This window comes from Megalobrama amblycephala, linkage group LG3, assembly GCF_018812025.1.
Source record: "Megalobrama amblycephala isolate DHTTF-2021 linkage group LG3, ASM1881202v1, whole genome shotgun sequence".
Classification (NCBI taxonomy): Eukaryota; Metazoa; Chordata; class Actinopteri; order Cypriniformes; family Xenocyprididae; genus Megalobrama; species Megalobrama amblycephala.
Genome location: NC_063046.1, coordinates 48283775 through 48311082, shown reverse-complemented (window position 1 = coordinate 48311082; position 27308 = coordinate 48283775). Strand labels below are relative to the sequence as shown.

The window sequence follows — 27308 nt, the reverse complement described above, 5'->3', positions numbered from 1 at the left end:
GAGTCATTTATAGCATACAAGTACATTTTAGAAAAATTATTACACAATAAAGATGACCGCAGAAGCCTATAAGGACATTTTTAAGTGTTTTTCTTTCTCTCCCTTGAGTTCCAGAACCTTCCCCTTCACACCTAAATCACGTCACACCAATGAGAGGATTGTGGCACGACATAAGCGTTCCCAGGCCAATAATACAGTCCCTGCCTCAGCATCACCTGTAACTGTGTGGCAACCTCACGGGGACAATCAGTACCAGATTTCGTGAGTTTTCATATAAATGAAATTGTTGCCAGAAGGCAATGGTTGCTTTGGCAACTGAATGGTATTTCAGAAAACATACAGAAGGATCTAAAGGAAAGCAATAAGCGAAAGAGAGATACAGTCTGAAATAAACAATATGAGAAAAGATATTTCTGTGTACTTAAAGAACACATTCATTGCTCTACTGGCAATGGATGGTGACTCTAAAAGCGGGTGTTTTACTTTAGAGAAGATGTAATACCAGGACTGATGAAAGTGGTAAAGTGGAAAGAAAAGAGCATTAAATGGTTCTCATCTCATTCAATTGCATGTTCAGTGAAAGTCCAAAAGAACTCAGTGTATACAAACACAAGCACGAGCAGAGTAAAGAAGATTCAAGAATGCGTTGTAAAGTTGTTTTTTTGTGTTTTTTAATCAACATTTCTTCAAAGGAATGTATTAGTTGTTTAACCCTTTTAAAGGCATGTATGCAGGAGGGAAAACAAGAAAGGGATCGTGAGGGGGGCGAAAGATGGAGGGATGGACACAGAAAAGAAAACATCACACACAAACATGGTGTTTTACAAACGTCTGAACACATCACTGGAGAGGAATGGAGGTCTTTAAAGTGGCCGCCACCCGCTGGCTATTGGCACAGAGAAACACGTACACACAACTGAAGCGTTCTCTAAAAAAATACACACTTTGTGGTTCCGTCCCCCGCTTGTGTCTGCGTACAGAATACTGGTCCCAGCGTTCATGGCGAAAGCAAGTGCACAAAGAACCGCTCGATGTGAAAGACAGAAGATGGACCTTTCTGAGGCCAGATGTTCGATAAACGAGACCTAAAAAAGGGAGGATGGTGAGCAGAGAGAGTTTGTGTCTCCTCATGTGTCCTCTGTGACCCGAACGCAACAGCACCTGCGAACGTTCCCCTCCACTTCGGTCCGTCTTTGAACGATGTCAACGTGTCTTTCGGACAAATACGTGCACCGACACGCGCACGCACACGTATCCAAGTCCATGTGCACAGGGTCAGAGACATGGCTTACGCTGATTGTTTTAGTAAATGCAACAGAATTGGAACAGAAATTGAACGCTTAAATATGTATGAAACAGCTCACGAGTACAACAGCGCCGAACAAATGAAATACCTCCACATTTTAGGCAACTTGATATTGAAGTAACAAAATCCAAATTTGCGTGTAAGAAGAAAACATCAATGTGACAGAAAAACAATGTCGTTTTTTTTTTTTTTCTCACAGTCTTGATGCACCAGAGTGATACAAAACTAAATGCTTTTGAGAGACAAATATTGAAGCTTTCTAGGCAGATTGAAAACAGTAACAGATTGTTCAAGTCCCAACGTCAGTCACAAATCACATCTGGAAAATAAGACCACCAACATTTTTGGGCATGAATGGCTTGTTATTATGTGCGTGTATGCGGTGTATTTCTTAGCGATAACATTCTTTTACACGCATACAAAACACACTGTGACAATGGCAGTGAAACAGAACACAATTTGTACTCCTAAGGCCAGAAAAATATTCTATGCAAGCATGCAAACACAGATGCTAATGCTTGGTCAACACATTAGAAAGTGCTAGATCAAAACTTTAGCTGTTTTCAAGAATAGCATTGTACTAATTTGTTCCCTTATTTTAATTAAATCACGGTCATGATTTTAATAATGTAATAGTATACTAGCTTATTATTAGTATGCCGTTTTGAATCCAGCCTGTTAATAGCTTTAGCTAACTTTTTGGAATAGCACAGATGGCTAACTAGCTTAGTGAGATTGTTTCCCAAACAGAAAACTGACTGTAGAAGAAGAAAATGTACGCTAATACATCCTATAGCACCCTTTGTGGTCATACTGAGAATGCAATTGAGTTCTAACACATTTCAGAATGTAGCGACGTGCTAGAAGCATTTGCGCTAGCATACTTGCGTAGAGTATGTTGCAGGCCTAAAAGAGATATTTTCATTGGCACTAACTGAGAAAAACACACAGCTAGTTACAAAGCTGCATGATTGTGTGTGTGTGCGAGTGTGTGAGAGAGAAAGGCAAAGAGAGGGAAGAAAGAGAACGTGAAAGAACAATGCTAATCACTGCATTTGTTGAGGTAACTAGCATATGTGCCCAATCAGAATGGCTTTTGATTGTGTTTTGGAGGTGTGCATGTGTGTGTATGTGATTAAATCTCTTTACAAGAGATTTTCTGTGTGCCATGGCCATTGAGTCGTTCTCCAAATGTGTGTGTGTGTGTATGTGTGTCCGAACAAGTCTACATTAAATTGAGACGTGCCCGCAGATACTCAAGAATTTGAAACGAGTCTGGAAATACTTCCACTTCACTTCATGTGAACACAAAAGAGCACTGTGTGTCTGTAAGAGTAATTCTGTGTGTCCATCTATCCTGTTGTCCATCTGAGAGAATGAGTTCCTTTCTTCCCCTCATCTGTCTCTTTGTACCTCAGAAGACCACCGGGCCTAGATCTGCCTCTTCCACTGTTTCAGACGAGTTAATAAAAACCTTTCCATCCCTCTCTTTCTCTCTCTCTCTCTACTCCTTCAAGCACCTTTCAACTTTCCTTCTACCCCCCCACCTCCCCCTCCCCTATTTTTTTCTTTTAATGTGTGATTCTTCCATAGTTTCACAGTCGTTCTGGAAGTTTCCTCGCTCGTGTGTTTGCCTTCCCAACAGGCGGTGTTCGCATTCTTTTCTTTTTATTTCACCCCCATCCAATTCTTGCCTCCTTTTTTTTCCCCTTTTTTCCAAGCGTCTTTAAAAATAATAATAATTAAAAAAAAAACCCTTCTCGGATTGTTCTACCTCAACACATTCACAAACGAGGTCTATCTTCAAAACTACATCAGAGTACAAGGAGCTATAAAAATATATGTGTAGAGCGGAGGAAACTCCTGGGAAAGAGGAAAATGAGGGGGAACCAAACAAACTTGGTTGGTTTCTGCAACAAAATGAAAGCATTAAATTAATTTACAACTCAAAAAGGGAAGGAAACAAGGTCAGCATGTCATAAAAAATAGGAAAACAAAAATTAGGCCTAGCAAACTGTAAATTTACATGGAAAAGAAATCTAAAAATTATTTTACTGAGTATTCATATATAATTATAATCTATGTGTTGAAAGCGATAAAAAACTTTTTTGATGTTCGCTCATATTTTTGTGTTTTGGTTTGAAACAGTCTAACAAACACACACGCCCTTGCTCACGCTAACACTGTACGCGATCACACGCTCATCCACGCACGAAAACACTTGCGAGTCGTATTGATGCACGCCGGTCGCAACGTGTGTGACTGGAGCGTTGGAATATTTATCCTACACACTCACAAAATACACACGTTATTAAAATATACAAGATTCTCCACGCCACTACAATCCACCAATCAAACACATGGGTCCTAGATCACGTGACTGCAGCCCTATGTGACGATTGGCTGAATCAATGGCCCCTCCCCCTTGCGAAGGAGTTTAACACAAACTAGACTGCTATTTGTGAGTAAATGTAGCATTCAAACTCAAAGTTATCTTTGTAGGTTTGGACAAGTTTTCTTTTTCATTTTTGTATGTTTATAGTCTCAGTTTTTGCAAGTACATCAGAAAAAAGTTTTGATCCTTGTGCTCCAGAATGCCCCCCATAAAAGGAGTTAATGTTTTTCAGTTGGCTGAATCGCTCCAGGAGGTCTTCTCTAGCTTTAAGAACTTTTCCCCATGTGAGACGTCAGAGAGAGGGAGGCCCTCACAACAGGACATCCTCTCTCCAACAAAAGGCCAAAGTTGGGGGGAGTGGCGAGGAATGATAACACACACACACACACACAGACGCACTGCACCACGAATGGTCAGTGTGTCGGAGAAATGCGTGCGAAGGTAAAAGAATCTGATCTACGGGGATGCCGACTGTGGGGTGGGGGGCGGGGCTTGGGGGCGTGATTTAGGTAGTCGTTTAAGGTGGATGTGGTCTCAGCGGATGTTGTCGGTAAGGTCGTCTCCGGTTCTCATACTTTATAGTAGATGTTGGCGGGACTCTGAGGGGGCATCTCCTGTACGATGTAGACCGGATGGCCGTAGTCCCCGCTCACTTTCTCGTAGTGCGGGCAGTAGGCGGAGTCAGAAGTCCGCAGCGGGATGATGATGTCGCTAGGCTCCGAGCCGTTGTTGTTGCCGCCTCCTACGCCCCCACCGCATCCCCGTTTGGGAGAGGTCAGGGAGGAGAGGGAGAGGGGAGGGTGGTGTGATTCGGAATGCTTGGCATGTCGTCGTCGGTAGCACACCACACAGATCACGGCGGTCACGAGCAGGAGGAAGGCCGAACCGCCAGCCGCACCTGCGATAACAGCAATGTTGGAGGGAGGAAGGGGGCCATTTTCTCCACCAGGACTTCTGGGAGGAATTCTGGGATGTGTGTTGTTTCCAGCACCTGCAAAACAAAGTGAAGAATTTGAGCAATTCCACAGATATATAGAGACACTTCATATATATGCCACCTACTCAGTCATTTTGACTCAGATATAATTAACAATTGAGAGATATAATAACTTAAATGGTGGCTGTCATAAAAGCTGTTCTTTGAAAAAAATTCCTCTTTTTCAGACATTTTTTAATGGAGTTTAAAGATTTATTCTAACAAAGACTACCATTCAAATGTTGTTTTTTTTTAATGAAATTAATACTTTTATTCAACAAGGATGCATTAAATTGATCAAAAGTGACAGTAAAGATGGTTTCTATTGAGCACTAGGGTACATGGCTAACAGGTAAAAATAAGTATATATATTAAATATTACACATATTTCATATTTATGATTTTATTGATTTAATTTAATTTTTTTTAGCTAACTAACAAGCTATGGACATTGAATTAGTTTCAGCAATGTGTCACGCCACATTAAGGTGACAAAACAACATTTATGGTCTGAATATCATAATAAAAAGGGCAGTTTGAAAATAATTGATCAACAATTACAAGTTTTGTGATGGAAATGATGGAAGTCACATAAAATTTGTTCACATAAGTCCCGTAAAGTGACGCCCCTTGGCTGAGCATGGTTTTCCAAAGTTCAGTGCTTTTTGTCAGGAAACTTTCTGGATCGCATGTGGTGACACCCATTAGTGAGATGACCACCTTTAACTTGTTCCCGTATTGGAGTGCGGACTCAGAGAAGTGCCCTCTGACATTTACATGAGTATTAGTCTGATGTAGCGGGTTCATTAGCGCTGCCACATCCTGCCCTCTAGCATCGCCTTCCTCCGTCTACCTCGTCATTTGATGGGCTAGTTAATGACTTTAACCAATCAAATGGAACAAATTAAATGGGGCCAGTCATCTAACCCTTTTGATTGGCTTGTTCATGTCCTTAACAGATCAGACTGAACCAATTAGAGCCCTCCATGTTCACTCAAACTGTCAGAAATCGGAATAAAGTTGGAGGATGTTGTAAAGTACTGGACTTTTCTCTGAACTCGCTGACCAGTGACTCAGATCAAAATGAGTCAAGGTGGATTGGGTTTCCGCAAACATGCATGTTTTGGCACGTGTAAACCTGTGGTCAGCCGCTGTGGTCTGGCAATGGAGACGTGAACCACAATCATCAGACCGTTGAGTTGAAAAAATAAAGATCAGGAGATGAGTATTTGGATGCAGCATTAAGTCCTGTTCACAACAAGAACAAAATGCAGAAGTGACACAAATGTCAGACAAAAGGTCTGTTCAACTGTAAACGGGAAAAACTTTCCATAATCAGGCAAAGTTTTGTCTCCAGTATGAATAGTTTCATAGAAGTGCTCTGTTTTTAAATTCAAAATTGTTGTTTTTTGAGTGAATATCCATGCTGAATATTTCCTCTGTGTGAATAGGCCTTTACAGTACTTGTAGACGAGGCTACACCATGAATTATTCTTAATATAGCAACAGTTTTTTTTTTGCTGCTGGAAGTTGTTTATCGTTCAATTTTTTTGCCCTAAAAGCTGTTAAACACTCAGAGGACACACCGGGGAGCAGCAGCTCTAAATGTTCTCTTCTGTAATAAAAACACATAATAAATAACTTTTTTTTTTTAACACATGGAAACATGAGCTGTGGTTTATGGGCTGCAGTATTGAGTATTTAGCCTCTTCTATGAACAACAGCTGAGAGAGCATTTTAATAGATGTGGGATCTATGAGGCTATATTAGTCATTTATCTTTACATAACGGGATTATGGCGTGTGGGAGGCATTTCGCAGGGGAAATGAAAGCCAATCTAAACGCTGTGGCTTGATTGGGCTCTTTAAGATGAAGAACCTGTGGAAGTACAAAACCTCACAATAGAGATGTGCTAGATAACCACCACATGGTCATTCTCAAAGGTGGACTGGCTTACTATAAAGACTTTATAGGTTATTAAAGAGACAGTTCATTCAACAATGAACATCTCAAACCCGTAGGAGTTTTTTTCTTTTGTATGTCCAAGCTGCTGTTTTGACACACAGGCTGTCAAGCTTCAAAATGGAAAAAAGCAAACTGAATGTAGTCCATATGACTTGAGAGGTATATTTAAAGTCTTCTGAAGACATTCATATTTAAAGGGTTAGTTCACCCAAAAATGAAATTTCTGTCATTAATTACTCATGTCGTTCCACACCCGTAAGACCTCCGTTCATCTTCGAAACACAAATGATGATATTTTGATGAAATCCGAGAGGTTTTTTTTAATCCTCCACTGAAAGCAAAGAAATGATCACATTCAATGTGCAGAAAAGGAGTAAAAACATAGTTAAAAACTTGACTACAGTGGTTTAACCTTAATGTTATGAAGGGTTTTCGTCATTTTTGTGTGCAAAAACAAAAAAATAGGGGTTTGGAATGACATGAGGGTGAGTAATTAATGAGAGAAATTTAATTTTTGGGTGAACTAACCCAAGGGATTTTTAGAATGAAAATCTTGCCCTCCATCACCACGTCACGGTTGGTTGCACAACATGTACGAACCAATCAAATATGCATGAAATGATGAAATTTCATAGAATAACAACTTATGGCCTCTTGATTGTTACATTTAAAACATGCATTTTCTGTAAAGCTGCTTTGAAACAATATGTACTGTATTGTGAAAGTGCTATACAAATTTGAATTGAATTGAAATTGTGGTATTCACACAAACCTAGTTGTATGGACCACTATCATGTTAGTTTTTGACAGCCCGTAGTCATTGTATAGTTTTAGTGTATGTAAATTGGCAGTTTGAAAATTCATCATTGATATTCTAATTTTGTGTTCCACAGAATAAATAATTGTTATTTTCAGAGTGAACTTTTCCTTTTTTATAAAGGCAAACTATAGCCTTTGGGAAACACAGATGGGAAAGGTACAACAGGTTTGATTACACACTTTAAATAAAAGAGATGGAACAAATGACCATTGTGCTAACTTAGCTGGACATAGCTGATGTTTCAGTGCGTGTATATGTGTGTGTGCAGTTGTGATCTCTACGGGAGACAATGAGAGCCCCTGCCGAGCAAGAGAATGGTCGGAAATACAGGGATCTGTCTGCAGGCGCTCTCAATTGGCCCATCATTATTCTTGACACAATTCCTCTCGTTTTCTCACTCCATCCCTCACTCCTTTCCTCCACCTCCACCTTCGCTCCATGTCTTTATGACTGTCCGTGTTATTTATGCTCGTAATGACCTGCAGCCCCCCAAACCCACCTACACCCTCCACCACTCCAACTGAAGACAGACAGACAGACAGATAGAACGACAGATACAATGACAGACAGACAGACAGACAGATAGAATGACAGATATAATAACAGATAGATAGATAGATAGATAGAAGAGAGAGATAGAAAGACAGATAGATAGATAGACAGACAGACAGACAGATAGATAGATACATAGATAGATACATAGATAGATAGATAGATAGATAGATAGAAGAGAGAGATAGAAAGACAGATAGATAGATAGATAGATAGACAGACAGACAGACAGACAGACACAGACAGACAGACAGATAGATAGATACATAGATACATAGATAGATACATAGATAGACTCATAGACAGATAATGAGACACAATCTCTCTCTGTTATTTTGTGTCTGTATGTCAAAGAAAAAGCTCCAGTCTCGCACTCCCAAATGTCATACCCGAGGAAACAAAGAGTGTGAGTAATTTTCCCATTCTATCATCATACACTAATCATCCCTCTCTCCCTCCCATTTTCAGTGTCTTTCTTCCTCTCAGGACCAACTAAACCCGGGCCGCTAAACTAATGGCATTAATAAGTCTCCGAAACGATGGCTCTCTCCTCCTCTCATCCTTTATCTTTCCCTGTACGGCCATTACCCCCACCGCATTCTGCCTCCAGTTTGCAGCTTGGGGGCCTCCTTAGAAGATGCAGAACAGAGGAAAAGAGGGGAAAAAATGAGGGAACGTGAGGAGGAGAGAACAAACAGAAGGGTGGAATATATCAAAAAGAACCTGAGCACCAAGATGCCTGTTTCTCTCTATCCATCTGTCGCTTCCTTCCCTTGTTCCTTTAGTTAGTTCTGTTCTTTTATTAATGTTGTGTCTGTTTGGGATGAGCCGTATCCTCATGATACTGAAGGCAGCTGTGTTTACCTGGATTTGGGTTGTTGATACGGCCCGCAGGGTCAGGTTTGGGAGATTTGGCCGGCAGACCATATGGACCTATGGACAAACAATTGGGAAACAGTTTAGTAATAATAATGATTCAGTCAACCTGAAAACAATGTAAGAATAACATATGCAACTGTATCACAACCTTGTAAGCAGTCGTGTAAAGTATTTCAGTAAATGTAATTAGTAACTGTGCTTAAGTATCTTTTTGGTTACTTTGTAGTTTGACTGAGTATCAAAGATATTAGTGTTGTCAAGTAACGACTTCGATACCAAGTCGGTACTGAAATTTTAAAAATGTGATGCTTTGAGCGCTGTTGAGCTGATTCATAAACACCTCTGATTGGCCATTGTGTTCACGCGCTCAACATATATGTCTGTGATTGGCTACAATGATCAACGCACGGAAGTGTTTGAATTTGAAAACAGGAGTGGGAGCGTTTGAAAGCTGGCCGGTCTGCTGATAGACGCCTGCTTTCAAACGCTCCTGTGTGTATCTGTGTAAGCTCTTGGTGAAGAGTGTCATTGATGTCTGTTTACAACATGTTTTTGAAGTGTTGATCATTGTAGCCAATCACATACATATCTCATGAGCATGTGAACACAATGGCCAATCAGAGATGTTTACGAATCCGCTCAACAGCGCTCAAAGCGTCACATTTTTAAAATTTCAGTACCAACTTGGTATTGAAGTCAGTACTTTTGACAACACTAAAAGATTTTAGCAAATTTTACTCTCTACTTGAGTAAAAAATAAAAAAAAATAAAATTATTTGTACTCTTTACTCCAATACGTTTGTAATGAGTAATGCAGTCACTCATTACATTTTGCATGGCACCTAACTTTTTCTGCAGCAGTTTATTTCTGCTACAAAAGAAGAAATATTGCCATCTACAGGGCATTGAAGGTACTATATCTTGTGCATTTTGCCCTTACTCACTCAAACCTGTCAACAAGGCTACTTTACGCAAATGCGAGAGCATTAGGAGGTAGTTGTGAATCGCAGGTGTTTCATAGGTCCCACTTTATATTAGGTGGCTTTAACTACTATGTGCTTACATCAAAGAATAAGTACACTGTACATATTGGGTATATATTGAATTGCAAAACACTTTTTCTGCTACTGAGGTGGCATACGGGTAAGGTTAGGGAAAGCTTTGGTGGTATGGGTAGGTTTAAGGGTAGGGTTAAGGTGTAAGGGATGGGTCAACAGTGTAATCATAAATGTAATTACAGAAATTAATTACATGCAGGTGTTTATAAAATATAAGTACAATGTAAAAACATGTACAGTATGTACACAATAAGTGCATTGTATCAAATGATTAATTTAAATGTAAGTACATAGTAGTTAAAGCCACCTAATATAAATTGGGACCATTTCATATGAGATGAGGACATGGCTGCAGCCAAAACCAAGTAGGCTTTGACTATTTAATTTTACTTAACATTATTTTATTTATCCGTTATATCAAAGAGAACTTTGTGAAGGATATTGGTTTACTTATGCCCTTTTTGAGCACTTGAGCTCAACTGAGACTTGAGTGTTTGTAGACGTTTAAGAGGCTTTTGTGTCGACCTTGATTTATTGCAATATTGAGATATAGGGAACAACTTTAACAGAATAAAATGCAAAAGTTTAAAATGTGGTCCCTTTAAGATGTATCACACCACAAATGTTGCTGTCGAGGGGCTACTGTTGAGGTTACAAACACTTTAGACAGCAGACAGACATTTCACACAAACACACACACACACACACACAGTCATCTCTGAGCTTACGGCGAGCTGTCACACTTGTCAAAATGCCATGACAGTCTGTGTGTGTGCAGGCACATCTCATCAGATATCTCCAACCGAAACGGCTTTTATTTAGATGACAAACAAAACAGACGTGACCTTTCAGCCACGAAGCAGATAACAACTACAGTGAGAGAGTGAGAGTGAAAAAGAGAAACAGAAAAGGATTTTAAAGTAAAGTCAATAAATGTTCTGAAAAGAAAAATCTAATTATAGCCAAAGATGGAGACAGGAAAAAATAAATAATAAATATAGCTGCGAGCAGCGATGGCGGGCCCAAGCCCGGTGGCACCGCCACCCCGGTGGCTTCAGGGCAACTGTGCACAGCGGGCAATAGGCACTTAAAACGGTTAAACATCAAAGGACTATGTCAAATTCACTCCACATTTACTGCACTACAAGGTGCCACTATAGAGCCCCTCCTCCCTGCCCATTTTCAAAGGATTACATGTGCCAAGTTTTAACATTATTCTGATGAATTTTGAAGCAAATCAGGTAAAAATAAGAGGGTGATCTCAATGTATGCTGAAAGTGACACATTTTCTGCTTCCAGTTGGTGGCGCTATTACTTTGAATCACAATAGTCACATCCATGTGATCAGCCTTGTACAACGAAGACTAAGCCGAAGTTTCATCAAAATCAATTAATGTATGCAGAAGTTATAACACTTTGTTTCCCTTTTCTTGCCATAAATTCGTTGCCTCGCCACGGCCAAACCGTTTGAGATATCCAAAATCCGTTTGCAATTAAACAACTTCAATGTGTTAGCAACAAGTTAAAAAAAGTTTGGTGTAAATTGGATAAACCCTGTAGGAGCAGTAGTATAAAATTCATAGCCTGTTTTTTCAAAAAATTAACATTCAAACCAAAATAGCTGACTTCCTGTTGGTCGGAGCTAATGAATGTAAATTAGAAAATTGTCCGGCTTGATGAGAACAATATGTGTACCGAGTTTGGTGACTCTAGGAAAACTAACCCCCCCACTTTTGTCAAAAGGTGGCGCTACTGAGCCCTCCACCACGCCCATTTCTATGGCTTTGTCCATGTCTACTGGTTGACAATATTGATGTGTGTGTCGAGTTTCATGCAATTTGAAGCATGTTAAGAGCCTCAAAAACACTCAAGAATATTATTACAGTTTGACCTGTTGCCATGGCAACAATATTTCAAATATCAAAAATCCTGTCATAGGTCTACATCTGCTGTGTATTGACATTACACTGATGAAGTTTGAAGCAAATCAGGTAAAAATAAGAGGGTGATCTCAAAACATTTCAAAAAGTGATACACTTCCTGCTGCCAGTTGGTGGCGCTATAACTTTGACTCACAATAGTCACATCCATGTGATCAGACTCCTATAACGAACACACTCGTGAAGTTTCATAAAGATCAATATATGTATGCAGACGTTATAACACATTTCCTGTTTCCTTTTTCTCGCCATAAATTCGTTGCCTCGCCACGGCCAAACCGTTCGAGATATCAAAAATCCCTGGCAATTTTTAATCATCAGTTCTTGACTTCATGCTGACCGAGTTTGGTGGCGATCGGATTAATCGTCTAGGAGGAGTATATCAAATTCCAGAGCATGCGTTTTTCAAACAACCCTTAATAGCTGACTTCCTGTTGGCGTGGTGTTTAACTTAGAGCACGAAAGTTGTTCGGCCCGATGAGGTCTATATGTGTACTGAGTTTCATACTAATACGTGCAAGCGTGTTTAATATATGGACCAAATTTTCAGACTTTTTTCAAGGGGGCGCTGTCGAGCCCCCCTGCCACGCCCGGGTACCAGCCTCTCCGGCGTCCTAATGGCCGCGGATTCCAATGTGTGTGCCAATTTTCAAGAGTTTTTGAGCATGTTAAGGCCCCCAAAAAGCCCCGGAAGACGGAAAAAAAATAAAAAAAAAAAAAAAAAAAAAAAATAATAAATATAGCTGCGAGCAGCGATGGCGGGCCCAAGCCCGGTGGCACCGCCACCCCGGTGGCTTCAGGGCAACTGTGCACAGCGGGCAATAGGCACTTAAAACGGTTAAACATCAAAGGACTATGTCAAATTCACTCCACATTTACTGCACTACAAGGTGCCACTATAGAGCCCCTCCTCCCTGCCCATTTTCAAAGGATTACATGTGCCAAGTTTTAACATTATTCTGATGAATTTTGAAGCAAATCAGGTAAAAATAAGAGGGTGATCTCAATGTATGCTGAAAGTGACACATTTTCTGCTTCCAGTTGGTGGCGCTATTACTTTGAATCACAATAGTCACATCCATGTGATCAGCCTTGTACAACGAAGACTAAGCCGAAGTTTCATCAAAATCAATTAATGTATGCAGAAGTTATAACACTTTGTTTCCCTTTTCTTGCCATAAATTCGTTGCCTCGCCACGGCCAAACCGTTTGAGATATCCAAAATCCGTTTGCAATTAAACAACTTCAATGTGTTAGCAACAAGTTAAAAAAAGTTTGGTGTAAATTGGATAAACCCTGTAGGAGCAGTAGTATAAAATTCATAGCCTGTTTTTTCAAAAAATTAACATTCAAACCAAAATAGCTGACTTCCTGTTGGTCGGAGCTAATGAATGTAAATTAGAAAATTGTCCGGCTTGATGAGAACAATATGTGTACCGAGTTTGGTGATTGTAGGAAAAACTAACCCCCCCACTTTTGTCAAAAGGTGGCGCTACTGAGCCCCTCCACCACGCCCATTTCTATGGCTTTGTCCATGTCTACTGGTTGACAATATTGATGTGTGTGTCGAGTTTCATGCAATTTGAAGCATGTTAAGAGCCTCAAAAACACTCAAGAATATTATTACAGTTTGACCTGTTGCCATGGCAACAATATTTCAAATATCAAAAATCCTGTCATAGGTCTACATCTGCTGTGTATTGACATTACACTGATGAAGTTTGAAGCAAATCAGGTAAAAATAAGAGGGTGATCTCAAAACATTTCAAAAAGTGATACACTTCCTGCTGCCAGTTGGTGGCGCTATAACTTTGACTCACAATAGTCACATCCATGTGATCAGACTCCTATAACGAACACACTCGTGAAGTTTCATAAAGATCAATATATGTATGCAGACGTTATAACACATTTCCTGTTTCCTTTTTCTCGCCATAAATTCGTTGCCTCGCCACGGCCAAACCGTTCGAGATATCAAAAATCCCCTGGCAATTTTTAATCATCAGTGTCTTGACTTCATGCTGACCGAGTTTGGTGGCGATCGGATTAATCGTCTAGGAGGAGTATATCAAATTCCAGAGCATGCGTTTTTCAAACAACCCTTAATAGCTGACTTCCTGTTGGCGTGGTGTTTAACTTAGAGCACGAAAGTTGTTCGGCCCGATGAGGTCTATATGTGTACTGAGTTTCATACTAATACGTGCAAGCGTGTTTAATATATGGACCAAATTTTCAGACTTTTTTCAAGGGGGCGCTGTCGAGCCCCCCTGCCACGCCCGGGTACCAGCCTCTCCGGCGTCCTAATGGCCGCGGATTCCAATGTGTGTGCCAATTTTCAAGAGTTTTTGAGCATGTTAAGGCCCCCAAAAAGCCCCGGAAGACGGAAAAAAAATAAAAAAATATAGCTGCGAGCAGCGATGGCGGGCCCAAGCCCGGTGGCACCGCCACCCCGGTGGCTTCAGGGCAACTGTGCACAGCGGGCAATAGGCACTTAAAACGGTTAAACATCAAAGGACTATGTCAAATTCACTCCACATTTACTGCACTACAAGGTGCCACTATAGAGCCCCTCCTCCCTGCCCATTTTCAAAGGATTACATGTGCCAAGTTTTAACATTATTCTGATGAATTTTGAAGCAAATCAGGTAAAAATAAGAGGGTGATCTCAATGTATGCTGAAAGTGACACATTTTCTGCTTCCAGTTGGTGGCGCTATTACTTTGAATCACAATAGTCACATCCATGTGATCAGCCTTGTACAACGAAGACTAAGCCGAAGTTTCATCAAAATCAATTAATGTATGCAGAAGTTATAACACTTTGTTTCCCTTTTCTTGCCATAAATTCGTTGCCTCGCCACGGCCAAACCGTTTGAGATATCCAAAATCCGTTTGCAATTAAACAACTTCAATGTGTTAGCAACAAGTTAAAAAAAGTTTGGTGTAAATTGGATAAACCCTGTAGGAGCAGTAGTATAAAATTCATAGCCTGTTTTTTCAAAAAATTAACATTCAAACCAAAATAGCTGACTTCCTGTTGGTCGGAGCTAATGAATGTAAATTAGAAAATTGTCCGGCTTGATGAGAACAATATGTGTACCGAGTTTGGTGATTGTAGGAAAAACTAACCCCCCACTTTTGTCAAAAGGTGGCGCTACTGAGCCCCTCCACCACGCCCATTTCTATGGCTTTGTCCATGTCTACTGGTTGACAATATTGATGTGTGTGTCGAGTTTCATGCAATTTGAAGCATGTTAAGAGCCTCAAAAACACTCAAGAATATTATTACAGTTTGACCTGTTGCCATGGCAACAATATTTCAAATATCAAAAATCCTGTCATAGGTCTACATCTGCTGTGTATTGACATTACACTGATGAAGTTTGAAGCAAATCAGGTAAAAATAAGAGGGTGATCTCAAAACATTTCAAAAAGTGATACACTTCCTGCTGCCAGTTGGTGGCGCTATAACTTTGACTCACAATAGTCACATCCATGTGATCAGACTCCTATAACGAACACACTCGTGAAGTTTCATAAAGATAAATATATGTATGCAGACGTTATAACACATTTCCTGTTTCCTTTTTCTCGCCATAAATTCGTTGCCTCGCCACGGCCAAACCGTTCGAGATATCAAAAATCCCCTGGCAATTTTTAATCATCAGTGTCTTGACTTCATGCTGACCGAGTTTGGTGGCGATCGGATTAATCGTCTAGGAGGAGTATATCAAATTCCAGAGCATGCGTTTTTCAAACAACCCTTAATAGCTGACTTCCTGTTGGCGTGGTGTTTAACTTAGAGCACGAAAGTTGTTCGGCCCGATGAGGTCTATATGTGTACTGAGTTTCATACTAATACGTGCAAGCGTGTTTAATATATGGACCAAATTTTCAGACTTTTTTCAAGGGGGCGCTGTCGAGCCCCCCTGCCACGCCCGGGTACCAGCCTCTCCGGCGTCCTAATGGCCGCGGATTCCAATGTGTGTGCCAATTTTCAAGAGTTTTTGAGCATGTTAAGGCCCCCAAAAAGCCCCGGAAGACGGAAAAAAAATAAAAAAAAAAAAAAAAAAAAAAAATAATAATAATCCTTAGAAGAACAAGAGGGCCCTGCGCGAATTTTCGCTTGGGCCCTAAAAAAAAAAAAAAAAAAATAATAATAATCCTTAGAAGAACAAGAGGGCCCTGCGCGAATTTTCGCTTGGGCCCTAATAATCCTTAGAAGAACAAGAGGGCCCTGCGCGAATTTTCGCTTGGGCCCTAATAATCCTTAGAAGAACAAGAGGGCCCTGCGCGAATTTTCGCTTGGGCCCTAATAAACTGGAAAAGAAAAACAACAAAATGTTTCATAGCTGTGTTGAATCCTCTTTCATTCAACAGTGTAGTTTGATAGGCATGACTGATAAATAACTCTAAATACACAACTAAACAGACACGAGTGTGTGTGTATGTGGTGTACTGTTACGGCTCAGGGAGTTGTGTCCACAGTCTGTTGGGATTCACTTACCGCTGTTTTCCTGAGTTTAATAATGAAAACTAACAAGGGCCCGACAGAGTTTGTGTGTAAACAACAGCTATTGGTCATGAGAGTGGTCATGTGTGCCACTGAGAGAAACGCTTTACTGCGCCTAAGTTTCTGCAAATCCAGCATCCGTAACTGTTTCAGGTGACCAACCCTCTGGCTTTGTCTGCCGATATGCTCCCAAGAGTTTGTGTTTGTATGTGTGTGTGTGTGTGTGTGCTACTCACTCTGTCCCACTTTTAGCACCACCTTCATGCCCTGTGTAGCACAAACTCCTCCTCTCATGCTCTCCAGCCCCTGACGCGTCCCGTCTGATGTAGCTGTGAAAGAAAAGAAGAGATTTTATTATTTTTATACTGTATTATACACAGCCATCAATCAACATCAATACAAAAAAAGACTGTCTTGAAGGTCTTATTACATTTTTACAAGTAAAAACATACTTTAAAAGAGAAGTATATTTGAAATGCAACACTGCATAAGATATTATGCATTGTTTTCATAGATTATATCTTGAATGTACATCTATTTTTGTATCTTTTTTACACGTGTATTTGTGTTTTACTGCAGTGGCAGACAAAATACACTTTTATTATAGATACACTCTCTGAACACAAGTCTTAATATCTTATGCAGTGTTGCTTCTCAAGTACATTTATCTCATTTCAAAGGGAAGATTTTTTTGCGGCCTGAACTGATATTTCCACAAATATATCCATAGATATTGTACATACAACGTATAAAAGAGTTAGCATCAGAGCCTAGTAGTTACTTTGAATTTAAAATGTTATTCTTAATCCAATTTTGAGTAAAAACGTCTAAACTTTTGCCAGTCTGATCAAACGGTGAGTCAAGACAGAGATAGTAACTATCTCAACATAGGTCAAGTTGAGAGCACTGCGTTGTGGGATACAGTATCTCACATGGTGTGCTCTGGTTGTATACTGCACAATTGATCAAATCTGGGTATTTTATGCATACAGAAAAAGTACCTAATGTGCACAGCATGCATACTGCATGCTACAAAAACAGCATGTGTAATACACTACGCTGCCGTGAACAGACTCGCAGACACAGATCTCATACTGTAGCAATAATAGTTCCCACTGACACACAGTCATTCTGCATAGATATTTGATCTAATGTGGATTAACACATACAAATGTCACTCTGCATCATGGTGCTGCTCTAATGAGGCCTAATTTCCGGTCCCAGAGGAGGTCATTTAACATCCTAAAACGCCTCAAACTGCATCCATCACTCACACACACAAACTCGCTCAATCCAGGACTCATTTCACTTCCTCCATTACGCTGACAGGATCTTGAGAAATGATATTGGTGAGCTTCATGGACCTAAGTGGGCCAGCGATGGCTGCTCCTGATATGAAGTAGGCTACAGGTGAATGTTATGTGAGATGCATGTGGGTTGAAGTGTGCTAAGAGCGGCCGACGGCTGGTTACATGTGGGCCGGACGCACGGGCCAAAGACAGGACAGGACAGCTTGTCCTTGGTAATAAGGTCTGGCCGTCTTAAATGAGAGAGAGAGACAGCGATAGAAAGAAAGAAAGAAATAGAGAGAAATAATGACCTGATGTAAGTGAGAGTGCCATATCTTATTTACTGAGAGAGAGAAAATTAAATGGAGGACAGACACACCTTAGTCCTTCAAGTGTATTTATAATCTCCTGATTCTGATTCCTTCATTTATTTTCAAATATATCGTTCTCTGTCAGTTTCAAGTGGACTTTTTAAACAATTTTGTCAGCATCTGAAAAAAAAAATACCCCTAGGCAGCAAAATAACATTCCCACCAATGACCCATGAAGGGTGTGTGAAGAAAAGAGACCTTCACACCTTCATCTCACCCTCAATCATGCTCTCAGCCTCACCGAAGGACTGCAGTGTGTTTGTACAGGGTCATAGGTAAAACAATAGACAGATAGAAATATAGAATGATAGATACAATGAGATACAAACAGATACAATGTTGGACAGAACGACAGAATAATAGAAAGAACGACAGACAGACAGATAGATAGATAGATAGATAGATAGATAGATAGATAGATAGATAGATAGATAGATAGATAGATAGATAGATAGATGAACTAAAATGTGCTTTTAATATACAATCTCTGTATTTAAAAAATGTATTTAGATATCACTTATAGTACACTTATAGAACTCATAGTGTATGGCTGTCAAACGATTAATCACGATTAATCGCATACAAAATAAAAGTTTGAGTTTGCCTAATATTTGTGGGTGTACTGTGTGTAATTATTATGTATATATAAATACAAACACATCCATGTATATATTTGAGAAATATTTACAAGTATATATATTTATTTATTTATTTTATATAATTTATATTATATATAAATACATTTTTTGTACATAAATAACATATTTCTCTTAAATATATACATTAATTTGTGTGTATTTATACACTACCGTTCAAAAGTTTGGGGTCAGTAAGTTTTTTTTAATGTTTTAAAAGAAGTATCTTCTGCTCACCAAGCCTGCATTTATTTGATTAAAAATACAAACAAAAACAGTAATATTGTGAAATATTATTCCAATTTAAAACAGCTGTTTTCTATGTCAATATACAGTAAAGTGTAATTTATTCCTGTGATCAAAGCTGAATTTTCAGCATCATTACTTCAGTCTTCAGTGTCACATGATCCTTCAGAAATCATTCTAATATGATGATTTGATGCTCAAGAAACATTTATGATTATTATCAATGTTGAAAACAGTTATTTACATTTTTATTTTTTGCTATGATGAATAGAAAGTTCAAAAGAACAGCATTTGTCTGAAATCTAAATATTTTGTAACATTAAACACTACCGTTCAAAAGTTTGGGGTCAGTTAGAATTTTAATTTTATTTTTGGGGGATAGAAATAAAATTAATCAATACTTTTATTAATCAAGGATGAGTTAAACTGATCAAAAGTTACAGTAAAGACAATTATAATGTTAGAAAATATTCTATTTTAAATAAATGCTATTCTTTTGAACTTTCTATTCATCGAAGAATTTTGAAAAAAAAAAAAATTACACAACTGTTTTCAACATTGATAATAATAATGAATGTTTCTTGAGCATCAAATCATCATATTAGATTGATTTCTGAAGGATCATGTGACACTGAAGACTGAAGTAATGATGCTGAAAATTCAGCTTTGATCACAGGAATAAATTACACTTTACTGTATATTGACATAGAAAACAGCTCTTTTAAATTGGAATAATATTTCACAATATTACTGTTTTTGTTTGTATTTTTAATCAAATAAATACAGGCTTGGTGAGCAGAAGATACTTCTTTTAAAACATTAAAAAAATCTTACTGACCCCAAACTTTTGAACGGTAGTGTATATACATATTATTTACACACATTACTCACACATATATTATGCAAACTCAAACTTTTATTTTGTATGCGATTAATCGCGATTAATCGTTTGACAGCCCTACCATAGTGTACTACAAGTGGTAACTAAATATATTTTCAAATGCAGAGATAGTAGCCTATATTAAAAGCACATTTTAGTTCATATTTCATGGTGTCTCAAGCACAGTTGAGTACACTTAGATGTTCTTAAGACTATCTTAAGAAGTACTAAAGAAGAATTTTTAGTATATTAAGTACAAAATTAGCATGTGAAAATAGAGCACTTTAAGTACATTATAGATGTGTACTTTTTTCACATGGGTAGACAACCAGACAGACAGGCAGACAGACAGAGCTGGAAGGTCAAGGTTAACTATAACCCTAAAACATCTAGATATTCTGAGACATTCTGTGAAATAGAAAATGAGAGAGGGACAGAGAGGAAGGGAGACACTGATGGTCTGTGACAAGCTGTTGCTGATGTGATTGAGAATAGAGATGATAGGAGGTGATGGAAAGACCAAATGTGTGAGCGGACAACAGTAAGGAAAGTGTAAGAAAGAGTGGAAAGAGCGAGAGAGGATTTTCTTTTGAGAATTATGAATGTTGCTCTTCCCTGTAAACTGAAAGCTCTTGCAGCAAAGATAAAGAAAAGGGGAGAAACAAAAGACAAACAAGAACAATACTGTTTATTGTAAACAGCAAAGCTGAACCTTTGGCTCTCTTTTAAAGATAAATGGAACACAGAGAGAGAGAAACAAAGAGGTAGAGAGAGATAAAGAGTTAAAAATGGGATGAGAGACCGATGGAAACACGAGGACGAGAGAGGGAGAAAGAATAAAGTAAGGACAGGATGAGTAATTGAGACAATGATCAGCAGTGATGGCGGGATGAGGAGAAATAGAGGATGGAGTGGCAGAGGCACACCATTCTCCAAGTCTCATAAAACAGGAACGGAAAGAAACGAAGGGCAGAAGTCATTTAGAAACATCACAGTCTTTTGTTCTTAATGACTATGTGTATTTTATTCACATAGATGTGTGTATTTCTCCCCGATAACAGTAAAAACATGTGTAAAGACAGTAGCCGCTGCGTGTCACAAAGATTCAAGAGAAAAGAACTGATAAAAAGAATGAAGTGTAAAGGCCAGAAGAGCGATTTAGTGAACAAAACAACAAACAAATCAAGCCGGGGAGGCTCTGTGTGTGTGTGTGTGTGTGTGAGAGAGAGAGAGAGTGCATCTCCCACGCATGTGTTTATGTAAAGGGGCTCTGGGATGCCTCTTGTCGCACTAATGATGGTGATAAAGCGCAAGTCAGTCAGACGTGTGTGTTATGTGTGGGCGTTATCCCACGGCTATTATTGTGGAAGCACACTTGTGTGTGAGTGTGTGTTTAGGAGAATTACAGACAGTGAGAGACTGTGTGTGTGTGTCTGATGTATTTGTGTAGCATGCATGTTAGATATATTTTTCACAGCAGAGTGCATGTCGTCATAAATATTCATATTCTGTGAGTTAAAGGAATATTCTGGAATATTTCGAACCTGTTGATTACAACCATTTTAAATCTCATCATTTTCTCACCCTCATTTCATTACATATTTGCATAATTTTCTTTCTTTTTTTACCTGTGCAACAAAAAAGAATATGTTTAGCAGAGTGTTCACGCTGCTCTTGCTCATACAGTGAAAGTAAATGGTGACCAGGGGCTGTCAAGCTCCAAAAATCACCATATCAGCATCATAAAGGTACTTCATATGACTATCTTCAGAATCCATAGTTTTGTGTGTGAAATATATAAAATTTTAATTAAGTAAAACTATTAAAATGTTAACTGATGTTTTATAAAATAAATTAAAATATTTATGAAAAACAAACTTAAAGGATGAAGTACTAAATTAATTATTCAAAAACTGAAATATATATATATATATATATTAAAGCTAAATATAAATATAAAAAAACTAACAAACTAAAAAATAAAATTAAAAATTCTAAATTATAATGCTAATTCAAAATATTAATAACAGCATATAAATAATTCTAAAATGACACTTAAAATCTCATTAATATTCATGTATGTTGAAATATGGAGCATCAACAGGAAACATGATGCATTAAGGGTGAAAACTTTTTGAATTTGAAGATCAAGGTAAATTGTACTTGATCTGTCTTCTGGGAAACATGTAAGTATCTTCTGTTGCTTTCGAAGGGCAGTACTAAATGGAAAAAAAAATGCTATTTAAACAAAATATGAAAAATTTCATCCTGTTCAAAAGTTTTCACCTCCCGGCTCTTAATGCATCGTGTTTCCTTCTGGAGCATCAGTGAACATTTGAACCTTTTTTAAAAGTAATTGTCCTCAGTGTGAAAAGATGGATCTCAATATCATACAGTCACTGCTGGAAAGGGTTCAAATATGCAAAAGATGCTGGAAATCTGAAGAATCTGCAGGACCTGGAGAAAGTTTCTGAAGAACGCTGGGCAGTCTAACTGCTCAGGACAAACAAGGGACTCATGAACAACCATCACAAAACAAACAAACAGTCTTAGATCATCCAGATAACCACACACAGTATTAAGAATCAGCGGTTGACAAACCTTTGAACGGGGTCATTTTAATAAATTCAGCTATTTTTTTGTCTTGTGAATTGATGTAAACATCTTTTAAGTAAAATATCTTACTCAGGACAGTACTGAATAAATAATAACATGCATTTTGTATGATCTCTGTTAATTTGTTGAAATTTTTCACATTTTCACAGATTCTGCAAGGGATTCACAAACTTTCAAGCAGCACTGTATATACAATATATATATAAAAACACACTAAAAGCATGTTTCCTGCTTGTTACAAACAGAGGAACAGGTCAAAATTAATGTTCTAGGACCTAGGCAATCAGCAAAATTCCACAGATGCTGTCCAAAGACAATGAGCAGTAAATAACTATAAATATTCCATTAAAAGCATCCAAATATCAAAACACATCCATTATTGAGCTGCAAAACATGAAGTTAGAATTCAGTGTGAGAGTTTTTTTGTTTTGTTTTGTTTTTCAGTAAAGTACTGAACCAAGAGAGATTTGCACTGCTGTCCTCAGCCAACTATTTCCACCTTTGGCTCACACTTCATATTTCCTGAAACTAAATAAGACTCAATAAATCACAAGAAACACATTCATATGGTTGATTTAAGCCATTAACGAAGCCCTCATAAGCAATTAAGAGAGTGCTGACAGCTAAAAGAGAGAAGGACGGCCCCCCCCCCCCCAAAAAAAAGGTGCCACGTAAGACTCAATGCCTGCATGAAAACATAATGTTTTCCATTAACTTTAAAAGCAGAAGAAACGCTCCACGTTCTTGCGAGGCACAATTTATGCCGTTATCCACCAAAACAACATCAGTTTAAGAGGGAAAATGGCTGCTGATGTCGAAATGGATGCAGATTTTGATGGCACTTCTCTTAATGTTTCCTTAATGTTTCTAAGCGTAGCAGTCTGCGTTCTGATTGGTCAGTTTATGACATTCACAGAAGAGGCACAAGAGAGAATGTTCTCTGTAGACGACTTTCACCCTGACGTGTCTGACAAGACCGCGATGTCATTATAAATAGCTCTGTGTGTGTATGATAAAGAACCACATCAGATTGTGTGTGTATGTGCACGTCTTTGTGCGAGCAGGACAGATTAAGGAGCCTCTTGAGGTAAGTACGAGTATATCACACTGACAGTCTTGGCAATGGTGCATAATTGCAGCTCATAATGTCCCAGATGATCACACACACACAGTAACACTAGAATACAGTTGTCAAAAGCAAACATGTTTAAAACATAAATGACATATGAGAGTGTATGTATAATCTACTCCCCACACACATAGGCAGGGCCGTAGCAAGGAATTCTGGGCCCCTTGACTGTATATTGAGCTGGGCTACCATTTTTTCTACAAAATATAAGGACATTACATGTGCTCTGATGTAATTTTCTGATCCCACCAAAATTGAAGTATTACAAAACTGAGTATATCTCAGTATTTCTCTTAGGATATACAGTGAATTAAAATATTAAAAATACTTCACATAAAGCCAGTTTGTGAATTAAAGGTGCCGTAGAACGTCTTTTTAAAAGATGTAATATAAGTCTAAGGTGTCCACTGAATGTGTCTGTGAAGTTTCAGCTCAAAATACCCCATAGATTTTTTTTTTATTAATTTTTTTAACTGCCTATTTTGGGGCATCATTAAATATGAGCCGATTCAGGCTGCGGCCCCTTTAAATCTCACGCTCCCCGCCCACGGAGCTCGCGCTTGCCTTTAACAGCATAAACAAAGTTCACACAGCTAATATAACCCTCAAAATTGTTCTTTACAAACAAAGTGTTCGTCATGCAGCATGTCTAATCGCGTAAGTATAGTATTTATTTGGATGTTTACATTTGATTCTGAATGAGTTTGATGGTGCTCCGTGGCTAAAGCTAACATTACACACTGTTGGAGAGATTTATAAAGAATGAAGTTGTGTTTATGAATTATACAGACTGCAAGTGTTTCAAATAACGACAGTCTTGTCTCCGTGAATACAGTAAGAAACGATGGTAACTTTAACCACATTTAACAGTACATTAGCAACATGCTAACGAAACATTTAGAAAGACAATTTACAAATATCACTAAATATATCATGTAATCATGGATCATGTCGGTTATTATCGCTCCATCTGCCATTTTTCGCTATTGTCCTTGCTTGCTTACCTAGTCTGATGATTCAGCTGTGCACATCCAGACGTCCTGCCCTTGTCTAATGCTTGAACATGAGCTGGCATATCAAATATTGGGGGCATATTTACATATTAATGATCCCGACTGTTACGTAACAGTCGGTGTTATGTTGAGATTCGCCTGTTCTTTGGAGGTCTTTTAAACAAATGAGATTTACATAAGGAGGAGGAAACAATGGTGTTTGAGACTCACTGTATGTCATTTCCATGTACTGAACTCTTGTTATTTAACTATGCCAAGATAAATTCAATTTTTAATTCTAGGGCACCTTTAAATTTTCTTTATGGAATGTTGCTGGTTTAATACAAGTTCAGCTCAATCGACAGCAAAAAAAAGGAAAAAAAAGAAGATTTAAAAGCATTATACACTATTGTTCAAAAGTTTGGAGTCAGTAAGAGGTTTTTTTCTGAAAGAAATAAAACTTGTTTTTTATGAAAATAAGATTTTGCTTTGAAGAAATGTAGATTTTTGTTTGTATATGCTGTCAACTATAGTTCTTTGAAAAAAAAACAGAATCGGTAGAAATTAGCAGGTCACAATTACAAAAAAATCGGATATCGGAATCAGCCAAGAAAATTGCAATCGGTGCATCTAGTACCATCTACCGAACTCACATTATTCCTTATATTTTGACATAAAATGGTTGAATACATAGCTGTGGGCTCCCCTGGACCTGAATCATTCCCACCTTTGACCCCATTAGCTTGATCTTTCCTATATGCTCAATGACATTTTCATTTGTGGCCAGTCATTCACATTTCTACCCATCCAGACAGATTACGGTCATTCCTCTCTCTATCGGCCCCCGGGTGGCACGGGACCAGACCACAGAAAACACAAAAAAACACACTCGTACAATCTTAAAGTTGAATCCAAAGCATACATGACACCACACGTACAGACAGCGCATACTTTTCCACGCTGTAAATGGATGTTGTAGTGTGTTTGAGCGGGTATGAGGTTAAAGGCTCCAGTGGTCGAGTACTGAGAGAAGGCTGGTACTGGAGGCCTGCCAGGCAGGCTTATGAACCACTAGAGAGAGTTTAACCCGTCTGACCTCTTAACCATTCCATCTCTAATACTGCTCCAGCTGCCAGCCGATCAGCCTGTATGAGTAAACACAACACAAATAAAAACTCCAGCAGAGCAAGTGTCCAAGAGAAGAAAGCAGCTTACGAGGGCAGAGGTCACAGAGAGAGAGCACGAGATCTGAAAAATCCCTCATCCTTCTCTCCAGATAAGGTTGATTTGAGTCTATAAATAAGCGTGTAAACAAATAAAGCATTTGGTGGCTCATGTAATGAGATCAGACAGCTCTAATCCTGTTCAGGCTGTAAAATCTGCTGGACTGTAAATCAGCTGTGGGATCTACTGTATGAATATCAACACCATCAACGCTCATAAAGCCTTTAAATACATTACATAAAATACAAAACAGATTAAATATGAAAAGATAATGTAATATGCTCGGTGCAAAAGAGCTGTGGTGTAGCGGTTACAGCAGACACAATGAGCTTTGATCCTATTCCCTTCCTTTAAAACAAATCTGTATATGAAACATGAAAAAAAGCCACATGCAAAGAAATACAAAAACAGAAATAGGGAAAAGCTCTGACTCTGAGGCCCTGTTTACACTAGTGTATTTTCATTTTAAAATGAAAACGATCCTCGTCTACACTGGCGTTTCCACAGCTTTTCAGAAATAATCTCCGTCTACACCACACGACTGAAAACGCATGTCACATGACCATTCATGCACACTGGGCATGCGCGTACAAGTCTAAACAGTTGCTTCTTGCGCATATAGGTAGCTGCAATACTACAAAAATGCAGAGTTTAACTTCACAATGGCTACTAAAACTGACAACAAATATAGCAAAGATTGCAGTTCAGTCTCCATGCTTTTGTTTACACGGTCGTCAAGGATACGCAGAGCGAACATGGAGAACCATGCCATTGTTTTCAAAAGTCTCAGTTTTGGTCCATTTATTTAGAAACGCAACCAGCGTTTTCAAACTAAAACGGGGTCTCCAGCATTTTCGAAAGTCTCCGTTTTCGAGGTTCAAAAATGCTGGCGTAGCATAACCGTAGCAAAACGTATGCGTTTTAAAACTAAAACACCCTAGAGTAAACGGGGCCTGAAATAGAAAACGGAAACATGGTTTGAGTTTCATTAGCAACACATTATTAGCTGTTTGATAACGTAGTCAAGACAAAGGCTTATCATATCAATTACCGATATGTGTCCGATGTTGTAGGGAGCGAAACATAAAGCGCATTACCATTCTGATACATCGACTTATAGATGACCCTGTATAATTCACTCTTCCGCTTCTTCTGAATCAGTTTCTGGTTCAAACATTTATGGCTGAATTAAACCAATATTTCCACTTGCCATTGTGTAGCGTTTATTGGATCAGGTAGTTTGAGCTGGTGTGATTGAGTGGAGGCGGGGACTAATTTGCATATTCATAGATCACCGTATACTAAATGAAGCAAGGTGTAGAGTTACATTTAAGCTATTTTAAATTATTTTCACAGGACAAAACATAAAAATATGTCATTTTTATTATCAAAGATGAGTTTTAAGGGATAAAACTATTGACTGCAGGGGGACTTTAATGGTTACACCGTTAAAGGCACAATATGTAAATTTTCGCCATTAGAGTTCGCTTTTTCAAAACAGGCGTAGCGCTGTTTATCATATT

General features: G+C 38.6%; 1 protein-coding gene across 1 annotated transcript in view; it reads right to left on the bottom strand.

The window, feature by feature from the left end:
* Positions 1 to 649: 649 nt before the first annotated feature.
* efnb3b (ephrin-B3b) overlaps positions 650 to 27308 on the bottom strand; it is a 100225-nt gene continuing 73566 nt past the window's right edge. Inside the window, exons 3-5 of the mRNA XM_048185852.1 lie at positions 16640 to 16732; positions 8879 to 8947; positions 650 to 4692 (exon numbers count right to left, since the gene is read on the bottom strand). Of these exons, the coding sequence (XP_048041809.1) occupies positions 4271 to 4692; positions 8879 to 8947; positions 16640 to 16732 (584 nt within the window). The 3' untranslated portion in view covers positions 650 to 4270. The remainder of the gene's footprint in view (positions 4693 to 8878; positions 8948 to 16639; positions 16733 to 27308) is intronic.